The sequence below is a fragment of the Falco rusticolus genome, chromosome 12, assembly GCF_015220075.1.
Source record: "Falco rusticolus isolate bFalRus1 chromosome 12, bFalRus1.pri, whole genome shotgun sequence".
NCBI lineage: Eukaryota > Metazoa > Chordata > Aves > Falconiformes > Falconidae > Falco > Falco rusticolus.
Window position 1 is genome coordinate 11228682 of NC_051198.1, and position 16449 is coordinate 11245130.

General features: G+C 41.3%; 1 protein-coding gene across 2 annotated transcripts in view; it reads right to left on the reverse strand.

The window, feature by feature from the left end:
- Nucleotides 1-11938: 11938 nt before the first annotated feature.
- The window catches only part of RMDN2 (regulator of microtubule dynamics 2), a 51655-nt gene continuing 47144 nt past the window's right edge, over nucleotides 11939-16449 (reverse strand). The window contains exons 11-12 of one of the 2 annotated variants that reach the window (XR_005106968.1): nucleotides 13628-15506; nucleotides 11939-13029 (exon numbers count right to left, since the gene is read on the reverse strand). Coding sequence is in view for 1 of the 2 variants with exons in the window: in XM_037405462.1 (XP_037261359.1) it covers nucleotides 15453-15506 (54 nt within the window). In the remaining variant the exon portion in view is untranslated. Of the gene's footprint in view, nucleotides 13030-13403; nucleotides 15507-16449 lie in introns of those variants that run through there. The other variant, XM_037405462.1, reaches the window with a different exon arrangement.

Consider the following 16449-nt stretch of genomic DNA (forward strand, 5'->3'; position numbering starts at 1 on the left):
AGCGAGAAGAACATGGCAGAGAAGGAGAGCCATTAAAATAACAGGCCAGAGAAAATAGAAAGAAATGTTTCCTCACATGGAGGAGAATGAAAATGAGGAAAAAGAATGTGAGCAGTTGCTAATGCTAATTTGCCCCATTCCCAGGTACAGTAGCTCTCCTGGGTACCCTAGGGACCACAGGTTGTAACTGATGAAAACACACACATGCCCATGCCCCTGCAGAGGGCAATTCATCCCATCTGCCTTTTTATCTCCAATAACTAGAGAGCACAGACAAGCCTGCTTAGACTGAACACCTACTGTTCTTGATGTGCCATGTACCTCCTTTACCACTCGCAATATGCTAGAGACAGACACTTAGGTCTGCCCTGCTTAGATACCGACATGTTAAGCTACAGAACATATTCAGTGGTGCAGTTAGATTAGAAAAAACCAAAACCCTTAACACTGGTGGGACACATTTCCTTAGAGGTCGAGAAAATAAACCACACTGATTTAACCAGGCTATGTTGCAGAGTCTAACACAATTTAACTACCTGAGGTCACAGAACTGAAGACTGGTTGAGATAGGAAGAGATCTCTGGAAGTCATCTGGTCCAACCTCCTGATCAAGCAGGGCCTCCTGGAGCCAGTCCAGTCATTCTACCTTCACAATAATAATAACTACACACCACACTATAGGCTTTTTCCTTCCAATTTTTTATGGTAAACACAGCAAATAATATGTTCACCACAGGTTCACATTCCTTTTGAAGTTAAAGCTCTATGGGCATCACCCTGGGAAACCCACTGCTGTCCATAAGAAGTGCTTTTCCTCAGCACTGCTCCTCATTCCCACTGGATGAGAAAAAGCTTTCCCTTCAGCTTCCTTTGAGAAGAATCCCCAGAGGTAGGAACAGGGAAAGGCCATATAACACAGCCATTACTGTCCGTCTCCTGCTGTTTTGAGCTGGATTTTATGTGATTTTATGTGCATTTGCTTCCTGCTTCAGCACATAATGGAGAGGATCTATCTGCCCAGAACGATCTGTCACCAGCTTTCCTGCTGCTGAACCGAGCCAGTAAGTCGTTCACATCTTCCCCAGATGTTTCTGTTTTCTGAACTAACAGGAACCGCATGTACTGCTGGCTCTCCCTGAAGACCTGGGCCAGCACAAACAGAGCTGGGGGGGGGGTGTGGTGATGGTGTGTGTAGAATTCTCCAAATTCTCCACTTGACAAGGCTCTAACAAAGAACCACTCCTGAACCACTGGGACCAGTGCACACAGGTATGACCCATTGGTGAAAATCCCCCCCCACCTTTCAAAGGTTTTAATCCTTTTCAAGTTCTAAATAGCACCACAACAAGCACAGACAATTGAGGTAACAATTAAGAACTACATGCAGCAACCTTACCTATAGCAGTAAGTGAAGTCACCATGCAATTTAAGATGTGGATAGTAAACAGTGCCCTGTTTGCTCACTGAGTTTTAGCACAAAAATCAATATTTATTATAATGATGATAAATCAAAGATCCTAAGCTTTCTCCTCAGTATTTTAAAAACAAATTCCTTGCAAAATACTGTCATCTATTCTCATATGTTTCCAGATATCAAGACAACAATAATAAATGCATGACATGTCTTCAGTCAAACTTTGTAGTCAGGGTTGAAGAGAAGAAAAGCGATAGAGCAACATTTTTCAAATACCTAAGCCCCTTATATGGCCATTACATTTTACTGCATATTTTTTAATTTACTGCATAATGAAAATTAAAATTTAGAGATAGGAAACAAATAATAATTTTTGTCAATCCAAACCTGGATAGGGAAATTCAGGCTACTGAACAACACTTTAAAAATAAACTAGAAATTAGAACCCTACCTTTTTCTTTCCAATGTTTCATTTTTTTTGTAGGTTTTGTTTTGCTCTCTCATCCTTGCTCAGATATAGGTCAAAATCATTTGCAGAAGGCTTGTGTTCCCAGTCTCCAGAATGTTTTCTGTAGAGTCATCAAAAAGAGGTATCAAAATTGTAGTTTAGATTTATTAGAGGCTTTTTTCTATCCAATGCACAAAAACATTTGGTAACAGATGTTCACCAAAATAAGTTCCACTAAAACTGTGCCACAGAAATTATCTCTAAATTTATTAGGAGGTACAACATGTTTTCAGCTTAAATGCATGTGGTTTATTGCCTTTTTAGTTTTGACTACTAAATAGCAGCACTATTCAAAAAGACAGACTTCAGTGAAATACGACTCTTGCATAAACAGATTTCAGTAGTAGCATAGGCTTATATAGTAAAGATAAAAAAAAAGTCCAATGTTTTTCTAGAATATTTCTTTTTGTTTGTCTCTTCCTGCTAAGCTAGATTTTTTATAATGCTTCTTTAAAGGTACTGCCCCCAACCTGTGCTCAGTAACTAACTTGCACTCCTGCAGAGGTACTACGAATTTCTCTGTTGAAACTTGTAATTCCCAAGTCAGTTTGAGTCCATTCTTCAGAAAAGCATACACACATGATTAAATAACAAATCAGAGAGAATCGCCACATCCCTATGCTGGTCTAAAAAATTAGACCACCCCCATTGTAATTCTGCACTTGCAGTTGTTAACTTTCAGCATAGAACCTCAGGGTTCTTTTATACAGACTACAAGAAAACTCCTCTGCCAGTAGCCTCCAAGGCATGACAAAGCCACATATTTTGTTCAGGAACAGAATAAAACATGGGGTTAAAGTTCATAATTAAGTAAAGCTCCATTCAAAGTCCAGTGATCTTGAGGAATATCAGTAAATTTCAAAGACTGGCAGGTTGCTTTCCTTGCCCAGACAAATAAAAGGGCTTTCAGGAGACAAAAAGAGCTTGATCTCTGCCTCCATGCCCCCAAGAATTATTATTATTTTTAATGAAACACATTGAGGACCTACATTGCTGTCAGCTGTCTGCAGCTTGGTTTATTTTCAGCTTGTAATATAGTTAATAAAAACCAGGTACAACCCTCATCCTGCTTTAGAAGCACATCTTGGAAATTGGACAGCTCGCTAAAGTCATAATCGAACAAGATTTTAAGATGCATCTAAAGAACCATAAATCAAACTGTTCTTAATATGCCGTAAAAGCATTGTTTATCCATGTGCATGCATTGAAACATCTGATGTTGCACTTTCCCATTTATAGGGAAAGCCAACACTGTTCAGGGAGACCACACACTATGTCACATTTAGCACCTGTTAGGAAAGTTTCAGCATGATTTTAATTATATCCAAGCTCAGTAAATTTCCTTCTCCCTTCTTGCTGGAAGGGTTTACATCAATTAAAATGGTGTATCATGTAAACTGCTTAAGCTCCCAGTGAGCTTCAGTTCGCATCCCAGTTAGTGAATTCCTCTCCTTTTCACTCTCCAGCTACAGCCTTGGTCATGACTGAATAGAAGATGTAGTTTCATAGGTAGCATAGTACCTAGAATTTGATCCAAAAGTCCCTATATTGCTGTCAATAACTCTGATTAATTGCTTGTGCTGCCTATAGAGCTATCCAGTACTGACAGAGACACCGAGAGAGTGGATGGGCCACTTGGCTGCTGTGACACCAGACTTCAGGCTCTTTCAGCATTTACATCTAAAAAGTAAATGCCTAGAAAAGCTGGGAACATGAACTTGGTATCTACATCTACAGTTACGAATCTGCTGAGAAACATGCACATCCAAACCCAAAAGGCTCCATTTATCTCAGGGTACCATCTTCAGGAACCAACATTATCTGGGATCCTGCCCACCTGAATCCCCAGGGAAGAGTGCACACAAGGAGAGAGCCCCTCGGTGAAGCTCTTGCTGGGGATTCCTGTAACCATAAAACCTGTGTGCACATTTCAAGCCATAGCCCTCACAGCAAGCCCACCCCTTCCCTAGGGAAAGAGATGGGTCTAAAGGAGGAGATCCTAGGAAAGTGCTTTACTAATCCAACTTTCAGCTCCAGGAAAGCGTTCATGTCCTAGGGCAATCTTTTCATCAAAATTTGTTCTGAATGCCAAAAATGAAGGAAATGAAAAATGAGTAAATAGCAAATTAAAATCCCATAGCATTTAATTGTGGAATCAACAAAACATGGTGTTCCTGGAACTTACACTGTGCCCCAGGCACCTCAGCAACTGCTGCCTGGCACCACTGAGACTCCTCAGCATCCCCCGACCTGACTGAACGGCAGTTGGGAACCACCAAGAGTCAAAGCAGAAATCCTAGCATGCATCAGGCTTTCTCATTTCTTTCTTTTTTTAATGTTTGCGTTGCTGTCTCCAACATGACTAATGAGAACTCCAACAACTGAAACAACGGATGGGGCTTCCACAAAGCGATACAGTGTCAGACAGAGAACCGCATGGCTGTCACCTCAGTGGTAGCCCAGCATCACCTGTTTCCCCCACATACATCCTCACAGGGTTATCTGCTTATTAGGATACAACTACAGGCTGCCGTGTGGTCTCTGTTTATAGGAAGAATAGTGATGATGCATTTATATAGATATTTTAAATTTAGTTGATGGAGATGCCTCTTCGCAAATCAATACCTGGGAATATTAAAGCTACTTTCATAAGAAAAAAAATTGGATTAATTAATAAGAAAAATATAGTTCAAACTTCACATATTCAACCTGTTAACATGATTTTTTAAAGTTCTTAATTCTCACTCTGTTAACACTGTGGTGGAAACATACTGTTTTCTTTCCTACACCACAAAACCTATTGGCTCTTCCCATCCCTTTAAGGTTACAGGCAGTTTAGAAATTGTGGCTTTTGTGATGTGCAGTGTTCTCTGAACACTTTCACTGACTGGCTTTATTTCAGGACATCAATCTGTTGCCACTTTGCCTCCTTTCAGGCAGTGACAGAAACCCAGAAGATAACTACAGTTAATTTCATGGCACACTACTCACTATCGCACCTGAAATCAGCAGGAAAATCCCCACTGAACTCCAGGGCACCTGGATCCCTCTCTGTATCAGCTAAAGACTGGGTTGAGGGCTTTGTTTATTTTGGTTTTAAACCTAGAAGAACATGAAGGATGAGGAATGCAGAACGATTTGCAAGTGGAGAGTGTCAACTACAGAAGAAATGTCTTAAAAGACTTACGTATATTTCTCAAAATAACAGAGATCAGGTAAATACCACGTCTAAAAAGATTGCTTCAAAGGCTCATGACTCACAAACATTGGCATAAAGTGCTTTACTTGAAGCAATCCTTAGAAGGGTATCCTTTCACACCAGAAACTTTATAAACTATTCTGCAAAATTTAACAGAGAATTCCATCCGTGCTGAAAGACCATGTGTTTCTCTAAGGCTGCTCCAATGCCTGCAATATCAAGAATTACTTAACGTGTCTCTGAATGAGATATATCCTTTTGAAATCTGTCAATAACAACTGGAAAATCGATTATGCCACTGGAAAAAAGAAAATGTGGATTTGAGCAATTGGGCTGCTTCATACCCAGGTTTCCACGTCAACTGTACTGTATCACAATAATATTGAGTGAAATACTACCTGACTTGACCAGCGCAAGAAATATTATTTTTTTTTAGCCTTTAGGACACTCTGAAAAAATGCAGATGCTCCCCTTAGTTACAAAAGCTTATACTAGAGATAAGAAGGCATGCCATCTGATGAAATAGGTAAGTAATTAGAAGTAGTTTGGCAGGAGGATGATCGAGAAACTCAGCAAATACAGCATTACCTCCCCTCAGTTGTACATACTGTATGCATTAAGCATTACATATAATGGATGTTGTATATAGTCATGAAGATACCAATGCAGGAAGTAAATGCTAAACTAAGGTTCCAAACTTGTCCGTTTCTGACTGCCATGTGTCAGAAAAACTGGAATAAAAATCAAAGCCAACTCCAGAGAGAAGTCACACAAGAGCAACACTGAAATACAAGAATTTGCTAAACCCCTTGGAAACTGAAGTCCTGGAGATGTACACAGCTCTGCTGAGGACTTTATTTTTATGGACACCGTCCCTTCTGGCCACTGGGCCCCAGTTGTCTCAGGTCAAACTTAGTGACAGGCCTGCGGTTCCTGCTGAATGTCCTGCCTGTCAGCTTTGCAGAAAAAGCACTCCACAGCCCCTGCAATATTGCCTCCAAAGCTCATTGGTTTAAGGTTACATTTTGACTTCTCCTTACTTGGAATACGACTGAAAATACCACTTGTTTTGGCAAGAAACCTAGAAGAGATTCAGTGTAGTAAGTGTGAGCAGACCAGCTATTAGCATCTCAGCAGGAGCCATTCAGGGATGTGCTTTGGTCTCCTCATACTTAATACCTAAGATCAGTCTTGTCTGGAATTTCTCTCCCCTTCCCGCTCCCACAGGAGTTACTTTACTTTTTAGTGAACGAGTACCAAATTCAGAAAACCGAAGAAAGTCAAACATACAACAGATGGGTATTAATCAAGCCTGTTTGAGGACTTCTCTCCAAACCATAACCCTTACTTAAAAAAAGCCCCCTCAAAAGATGAAACCCCACCTCCAGACACAGACAGCTCTTCCCCCTGATCCCTCCCCTTCAGCCACAGACTCCCTAGAAGCAGATATGATGGTTTGGGGACACCAATTACAACCATCTCTCTTAGAAATAAGGTTGGTGGACTATGAGTTGATTTCTACTGACTCAGTAAACTCTTTAGAGCTCACAAGCTCAGTTTGAGAAACCAAGGCAAAGAAAGCTAATCCATTAATCTAGCGCATCTTTTACCTTTTTCTTTACCATCTGCCTGCCCCAAGTTGAATGTGTAAGGGCTTCCAAAAGGAACTGGCAGCTCTACATCAGGATGAGCCTGCAGTCTCGAGCAGGATTATCATCTAACATTTCCTTTCCACCATCGAAGGTATCTAGCAATACCTTGTATTCAACAGGTATTTTTCCTATCTTTCCTCTCAGAGGAAGATCCCATTAAGTGCTGAACTGTGGCAGTTCCCTTTCATGAAGCAGTTTTAACTGTGCACTTAGAAGTTAGGATAAAAAAGGATGGGCAAGTAGAGTCTTTCTCAAGTTTTTGCCTCACACATGGACAGAAATTTCAAAAGGTTCACAAAGTAACTGAGTTGCTTACTGTAGCTACAAAGTGCACTAAGTTATAGCTATTTTAATTTCTCTGTTAAACTTACAGATATATATCTCCACCCAAATATCTTTATATGTATATGCACACACAGAGACACAGAAACTGTGGTCCCCATACAATTTCTTCACATGTAATTACAATTTGACATTCAAAATAAGACAGGATCCATAGCATTCTTACCAGAGTAAATCCAGCACAACACAGAAATCAGCATGCTGCAGTGCAGGTGAACCCAATCAGCCTGTTTGCCTTTACCCGATACCACCGTAGATATACTAAACATTTGCTTCTCTTCTGCTGCTCACTGATATAAGAAAAACTCCTTCATTCAAGTTCCTTTTCTAGTCTAAATTTAAGGATTAAACATTCCCCCTCCCCCCCAAGAATTTAAGAGCAGAACACCCCTCAGCTTTCATTTCAGGCTAGCAATTAATGGAGCAGATGGCAGCTGCTGGTAGTCAGCGCTAACTGCCTCGCACCCGCCCCATGCCTTTCATGCAGGCCCCTCAGTGAGGTTTTTAACTAAGTGCTGCAAGCAGTTCTGGAGGAAACTGAATAAAATATCGGCAGTTAAAATATATCCTTCAAATCTAAACTTCCGCAGTGTTCTCACACTAGTGTTGTAGCTTGATTTTAGCACTCATCTGCTCAACAGTTGCAAGCTCTTCCCACAGGAAAATGGCGGTTGATAGGTAATGCATTTGAAGTGTCTTTTCTACCTTGTATTTTCCCCACATACATTTAAAGTTAGTGAGCAGAAACAGAAACTTTTTTTGAAGTAGGAAAGAAGAAAAAAAAAACATTTTCATGTCACTGTCACCTGCCAGAAGGTGCCCCAGAGGAGGGCTCGGTGGTGGCTGAGGGAGGCCCTGGCCAGTCCCCCGCGCCCTGAGGGGAGCCAGGGCCCGGCTCGGGGGGAGCCCTGCGTGTGGGCAGCGACAGGCTCACGACTTAACACGCCTCCTCACCAGGAGTTACCAAATCCCACCTACCTTTGGCTGGCTTTCCCAGGGACAGCTTCCACATTCCCTCTTTTAACTGAACACTGGCAGATGCCACAAGCAGACATGCCGGCTTGCGATCAGCCACCGCCGCAGCACCTGTCACACACAGGCTCCCCCAACACAGACATGGCGTGTGAAGCCGGTCACCCTTGCAGCACCCACTCACTGCCCCCACAGCACCGACTCACCCCTCCTTCGCCTCTTGGCCAGCAGCAGCCACAATCTCAGCCCATCCTCCAGCAAACTGCAGCGACACGCTCCCCAGCCACCAGTGCACACGCCCAAAGGCACCTTCCACGAGCTCTCTGGGAAGCTTAGTCCCATCACAGGCACCAAACCACCGATTCCCTGCTGGTGGGGCCCACCTGAACCTGCCTCCGGGCTCGTTGGGCTGCTGGCCACACCTGCCTGGTTGCTGGCCCACAGCTGTGGGGGCCCCACCTGGGCGCTGGCCGCCGCTCCCCAGCTGGGGCAGCGCTCACAGCCGCGCTGGCAATGTGGCCGCAGGTAGAGCTGGGTGCCTGCTGGCGCGTGGCACAGGCCCTCCGACCGTTCCAAACCAGCCTGGGAAGGCAGCCTGCTTCCCGAGGCTTTGGCCTCCCGCACGGCTCTCCAGGTGCCGATGGAAGGAGTAAAAGAGGCCTAAAAAGCGACGCCGACTCACACGCTTACCGCCACACACGTGTGCTCCAACCAGTTGGCGCCTGGCTGAACCTTGGCATGGTGCTGCCAGTGGCCGCAGGGCCACAGGCCACAGCCGCCCCATTTCCCAGCGCCGGCCTGGCCACGGGGCTGCTGCCGCCGGCTCCGGCGGATGGCGGCCAGGCCCTTGGAACGCGCCGTGAGCTCCCCGCAGGCGCTGTGCAGAGCCATGCCTTGCTGCCTGATGTGCTTCTTCAAACACTCCACATGGGTGAAAGAAGCACCGTCAGCTCTGTTTTTTCACATGGGGAAATAAGTCAGGGGTGAGGGGAGGAATAAATACGATAATGTAAAGGCTGGAGAAAAATTCTGTGCTGTGCAATAGGCTAGATTGATCATAAAACTCCCCCTCTGGTCAATAAACTGATGTCCTTTACAGATATCACGTCTGACAGAGAACTAACTAAAAGTATTGCTCAAATGACCATACAGGTCCAGGTCCCATTGTTAGGGTTTGGGTTCCCCCCCTCCCCCCCAGTCTATTTTTCTGAATGTCTCCCACAACAGCTGCAAAGACCTGACTTCTCATTTCCTGAATCAACGTGTTTGATCAGGTGGGAATGGCTGTAAAAGGGCTGAGAGCAGCGTGCTGCTGCTGAACCAGGTATCAGGATGTACAGAAGCAAATGTCACACAAGCTCAAACAGGTGCTTCTAAAAATCTCAAAAATCTCATCCAGGCACAAAGCCGGGGTCTCACTGATGTCTAGAGGCTATTTTGCCACATTCTCAATGGCACCAAAGATGTCACAGGTAGGCTTTATTGGGACAAATGAAGTGAAACTACTCTTTAGTAAGACAAACACTTCAAAAACAAAGAAAACGTCAAATGACCATGAGCTCACACATTCAATTATGGTCTTTTGTGCCAGCGTGCACTGGTAATTCTTACTCAGGGATTTGTGATGAATGTACCAGGAACATTGTTTTGCTTGAAACCACCAATACCCACACACTGGTGGTATCAAACCCAACACACAGTCCAGCAATGCTTTTGTGTGAAGCCCTTGCTGCACTTCAAAGTGTTGCTGTAGAAGCATTCTGCTCTTTTATTTTGAAAAATTTAAATTCTATTACTGCTTTAAGACAGCGTATATGATTTTATAGGGCACTATATAAGCTGGCCTAGCATTCTGAAAACGAGCAATCCTTAACTCAGAGGCACAGTCAGGAGCTTTGCAAATGACTTTTCATTTCTTCATAAATTATCCTCTTCCAAGATTAGCAAAACACAAGTTAATTGCTGAATCCACTTTGCTGATTTGCTACATTTTTCTGAACAACAAAAAAAGCCCTCTCCTACCTGAGGGCTGAAATTTCATCAGCCATGTTGATTACCTTTATTCATGAATTAGAAACCTGACCTTAAGTTTAGTAGATTTAGTAGATTAAGAAGTACAACCACATTCATGCCTATATCCTTGACACATGTTTAGGTTACAATATTCCCAATCAATATTGTGTGGCTGGTTTTTTTGGCTCATACAGGTAGGCAGTTGAAACCAGCTCATAATTCATCTTAATAAACAAGACATATGAAGAGTGGACAGACAGTGTTTGCATGCGTGTAACTTGGGTACGTAGCTAAGTAGCTTACCCCACAGTCACATCATGGGTCAACAGCACCACCAAGCACGGAGCTCTGTTCATATTCAAGTTCACACTGGACATCGCTCCCACAAATATTTCCAGAATGACTGGTTGTTTATTTTAATGAAATGAGTAAAATATTTCCTCAAAAAAAATTATTAATGTTTCACATTCTTAGTTCTAGTGCTTCATTTACCAGTGTCACATATGCATGGGTTACACAAACATAGATGGGGCCAGAAAAGCTTACTTTTTTTTGCATTGTCAAGGCAGTTTGATTTGTTTCTTCTCCAAGGAACTTGGGAGCCTGTAAGAAGGAAAAGTGCTGGAAAATAAGAACATAACCTTGTGTACAGAAGGAAAAAAAAGCAAACAATAATGTTGGCCCTTCAGTCAGAGTCACTCCTTCTTCAGTTTGCACTGGATGAATGCTGCAATAGGATTTTAGTTGTCAGATTACTGCAGGATTTCCTGATTTGGGGTAGGTGTAATGTATCCATCATGACTATTGTATCCACTGAAAGAAAACACCACAGGACTACCTGCCAGGGTGTCCAGGAAAACTCCAGAAAACCCAAGGACCTTGCTTGAACCCACAGTACTTCCCTATGGTTCTAGGTACTTCAGGTGGAAGGTGTTCAGGTAGTGATGGCTGAAGATAAGCTGATGTGTTTGGGTTGAACATAGGTAGATCTCCAGTAGCCATTTCTTTTTTGTGGTTGTTTTGTTTTTTAATTCAAGCTCTTACCACTATAGTAACAGGGTTGCAGGCATGGATTTAGTTTTCGTTTCCTTATTTAACTGGACACAGGAATTGTCATTTTCCTTTCTAAATCATCACACGACTCACCACTGGACAGCTTCCTAATTCATTCCAGAAGTCAGTGTATTGATATTACTATAGGAAAAATTAGTAAATCACCCTAGGACTCTGCAAAAGGAAAGACAGTAATTTAAACAAAGTAGTATGAGAGTGTATAACTGTAAGCATTTCCAGAGTGTGCCAGTGACCAATTGCTACAAAAAATAATTAACTTAGTTTGTGATTACCTGCTGTTTCAGGGGCACAATCCCAAAGGGATCAGGATGCAATGACAGAGCCCTTAGCTTCACCACAGGAAATAAAAATTATCTCAATTACCCGGGAAGGCAGAACTAGTAATTTTAACTGTAATGAAACACAGGAATTCTAGTAGCAGATCAAAGCCCCCTGAACTCACCTTTTGCAAATATGTAAAGAGGCAAATTCCCCTGGAGAATTTACAGTGTATATACTGGAGCAGAGACCAAACAGGAGATGCTACAGTGGAAGAGCTGAAGGAGGTAGTGGGCAACATGGCCATGGCACCATCTGCTCTGTGCAGCTTAAAAGGCCCACAGGGGTTAATATGGTTAACTTCTAGCTCCTCCACTGAGACAAAACTACAGAAGTGAATGTCTGCTTATGGATATTTTAAACAAAAAAAGGAAACATATGGCCCTCTGGAACTATATTCACTGTTTCTTCAGCTGCTATGACACAGAGAACAGATAGCCTAGGACTAGAATTAAATGCAAAAGCTTTATTCCAAGGAGCAATTAGAGAACAACTTAGGGAACACGTTTCAATTTTTAAAGTTCTCCAATTAGCAAAATGGAAACAAAAAAAAGCTGAGAATGCTCATATACACTCACTAGTAAAAAAAATTAGCTGTATAAAATAGCAGTTTCTTACCCATGTGAGGAATATTTCTGCAACCTATGAAAGACAGCTTAGAATGAATAATTACAATCAGCCTTTCTATCCCAGATGTTATTTTGTGATTTGACACATAGACTACTAAAGAGCAAATAGTAAAAAAGAAGAATGGGCTTGATTTAGAAGGCTGAAAAGAAAGATCACTAATTTCACTTACAAAATCAGACATTTAATTTAAAAATGTAATCATATGGATTAAAACTGCAGGTGTGATAAATAAATAGTTGAGGGTAGCCATGACGCACATCTTCAAACTCAAGTCTTGAAACATGCTGGTAAATGTTTCACAGTACAAATCCATCAGGTAGTCTGGGCCCAAATGCAGAGCCAGCGTGTGCAGACACAACCCCACCGACTGCAGAAACGCAGCAGAAATGCCTGTGGCTCGTCGGGGGCTGGAGCCATGCACGCCCCAGGGACAGCAAGGCCAGGAGGGATCTGAAGAAGTCGTTTAGTCCAGCCTCTGCCAGAGGATGAACTGTGCCTTAAACGTTGTGAATGTTTGAAGTTTTCTTTGTTTAACTTTTTCTTAAAACTTGTGTAAATGATTTTATAATGTTGTCAGGAAATGTATGGCAGGGCTTTGCACAGTTACCATCAGGATTATTTTCTTCTAATGCCTAATCTAAAGGTAGGCAATTACTTCTTGTCCTATGCATGGGGGATTAGAAGAACAAGATTTTGGGTTGGGTTTTTTTTTTTTTTACTGTCTTCTCAGCATTAGCTTTTTACAAATGTGAATACTCCTTTAGTCATTGCTCCTGCAGACTAAACAAACCAAATTCTTTTGATTTTTACTCACAAAATTATGTTGCCTAGCAGTCTGATCTTTCTTGTCTCTCTGCTGGACTCTTTCCAATTAGCCCCCAACCTCCTTGAAATGTGGTGCCTGAAACTAGATATAGTATTCCAGCTCAGACCTCATTAGACCTTATTAGACTTAATTAAAGTAAAAGGTTATTTCATGTGAATTTAATGGGGAATGTTTATTTATTCAGACTAGTATAAAATTTGCTTTTCCACAAAAACATGACATTATTGCCCAGTGATTACCTTGCTCCTCACTGGAATCTGCATGTCCTTTTCCAGAGAATTGCCACAACCAGCCATGTTCCCCTCCATCCTCTGTTAATTACTTGAATTCAACACTTTCTATTTGCCCTTAATGAAGCAAATCCTATTTATGCCACCTAAATTCAGCATTTAAGTTAAATAACCTCTTATTCTAACAGATTCCTTCAACACAGTTTCAGACTTTATCAGCAATAATTGCTTGAAAATTAAATATTTATTACATAATCCAACCTATTTTATAAAGTGTATCAATGAACATAAAATTGATTTAAGTAAAGGCCTCCTTATTACATCCTCCTAGGTGATAGTGAAATGCCAAGAACAACCCAAAGTACAAATCATTCTCGTAGATAATTTAAACTATGCTTCCTACATTGGCTATGGAAATGTCAAAAGCAAACTCTACCAAAAGCCCTTACCAAAATCAAGATGCGCCACCTTTGCAGCTTCTCTGTTCACAACTCAGTTATTCTGTCACTGAAGGAATTCTTTGGTAGGATTTATCTCATATGGCATTTCTCCTTTTCTCTGAAATTGTGTATGAAAAAAAGCGAAGTCTGGAATTGAAAAAGAGGTATGGGAACTGTTTTTCCTCAGAATGAACTTTAAAAACAACTAAAATGCGTATTTCAATTTGTAAAGATCGTCAGGATAATGAAAACCATGAAGATAACAGTGAGAACTCAGAACCAGTTCTGAACTCTCAGATTTTTTTCAGTGATCTCTCACAGTAACGGTTGCATGTCTGAAAAGATATTTTTAAAGAAAATGTTTGAAAAAATGGACAGCCCCACTTTCTGAAATCTCTGTACTTTATGAGTCAAGGAGTCAGGTTAAATTCAAATGTAACTCTAAACATTTGTCTTCTTCCAGTCTACTGCACCTATTACCTTCTGTTGTTAGTAGTTACAGCTCACTCTTACTATGACATACTTCAGTTGTATGTGTATACACTCCTTCACATCTGCCCAATTTTTAGATCTTTGTTGCAGCGACTTCAGTTCTTACTTGCTAATTTCAGTGCTCCCCATCTATCTAAAACGCTAGTTCCATATATAGGTGTCATGACTCGTCCTTGTCTTAGCCATAAACTGGTCCATGTTATCTTACGCATCAAACAGGTCAAGGGAATGTACAGTTGCCCTTATCCAATTGTATTTCCTTTAACAGAAATGCTTACTTCTTCCAGATACACTCCCTGCATCAAGACTAAGACCCTGAATTAAAAGCCAATGAAAACTGGAAAACTAGCCTTTATTCTTCTACAGACTTTGGTGAATTCTGGATCGGTCCACTGGTGAACAAAATCCTTTCCTTACCTGTTCCACTTTACTGGAAACTTTGCTGTCCTACACACTCAGATAGAAGTAGTAGGTCTCTAATTAGCTTATTTTTATGTACAGGTTATGTTATAGAGATGATACAAAACGTTAGTGACGATCAAATGCTGGACTAGGTTCTCTGAAGACACACTGATGCTACCATGCTAGGCAACTGTTTGAAGAGAAAGAGCTAGGATTCACAAACTTGTGGACATCCTGTAACAAATCCATTAAACATCACAGCTGTAATAGATTAATCTAAACCACTGGATTTCATTGGTCTGATTTTTAATATTGTACTTGATGTTACAAATAAAATATAACTTTAATATTTAATTTGTAAAGTTTTCACATTTCCATGTAAACCCAAAAGGTTTAAAGTAAAAAGAACTCTGCAGAGGCAACAGCTTTTTCTTTAACAAGATACTAATTTTATAAGAGTAGAGAAATGTGTAAACATAAACATTCATGATTTTCTTCTGTACAGATCTGTGCAAATTAGTTGATACAAATATAATTTACTATAGAAACATCTGTTTGTTTGTTTTTGCTACACACGATTCTATGCTGGCATCACATACTAGTCGATTAATCTTTCAAAGAGTGAGATTTAAGCATTTTGCATCCTAATCCCCAGTATGTCCATTGCCAGCAGTGGACTTCATGTTCAGAGAATCAGACTCACAGTGTCAGCAATCTAAAATTAAACTTCAGTACAAGATTATAAATAATCAAAAATTAATTCATCATTTTCATATCACAATTGCCAGATGCTTAAAGGCCACGATCCAAGCCAACCAAAATCAATGACAGTTTTCCCATTGACTTAGCTGGAATTCAGTCGCAGTTCCCAGTCACTACAGATGTCTCATTTTAGTTTTGCAATTTTATAACAGCATGAAGAGTTAAAAAGTGCGACGTGTCACAGCTTCAGTGTGAGAAGTAAAGCCTCTAAGTCTTTCTGGGCCTCTTTATCCTGAAAGAAACAGACAATCGTGTATCAACTTCGATAGGATAAATCCCTTCTATTTGCCTACATGCCTACCCACATTTCTTTACTAACAACAGACACAACACACAACTGCAACGGCCACAGAATGTAAAGACTGCATAGTAAGTTAATTCATCAGTGAATGCAAACAAAGTTTGAAGTGAAAACAAGAGCCAGATGGCAGCGCTCTCTTTACAGCTCTGTTAAAGCACTTAAAATGTTAGCCACAAACAGCTTTCTCAACAGACCAGCAAGCCTTTTCAGCTTAGGCTGTAACTTCTATTGGTGTACTTTGCAGAAAGTACTGCCTTGCCTTGTATCTTTATGCAATCTTGCAACCCGACTGCATGCAGTTTTCCCTCAAGATATTTCTGTGGTGCTTGCTAATGACTTATTATGCAGTTAACAAGAAAACACTGGGAAATGTAATTAATGACATAGGTTAGATTGTGGTTTCAGTGCATACAGCCATACCTACCTGTAATAACCACCATGGACTGACTACATACACCCTTGGTATCTTCCACACTGGTGTTGGTGGGCTCTGCCTATGCTACTGGGCTCATAGCAGAGTGGAGCCAACGGGGGGACAAGAGGCAAGTAATCTGCTATGCCCAGAGCCAACGCTATATTATACCTCCTAGGACAGAAGGGAAAGGCTCCTTTTAGGATGATGTTTAAGTGCACAGTTTGCACGGGGCTTTAAACTAAACTCATCCCACAGGCTCTTTCACAGGTAACCAGTGACATATGTATAATCTGTTTGGAAAGGGGCACATGCATATGAACGTGTAACCGCAGTACAAAACCTCCATTATTCTACTTATTTTTGAAATGTCTCCTGGATATAATCCACTTGCCACTGCAAAACTTCTAGCTTGTGACACGCACCTTGGTTTAAAACCACATTTCTAAAAAGTCAGCACCT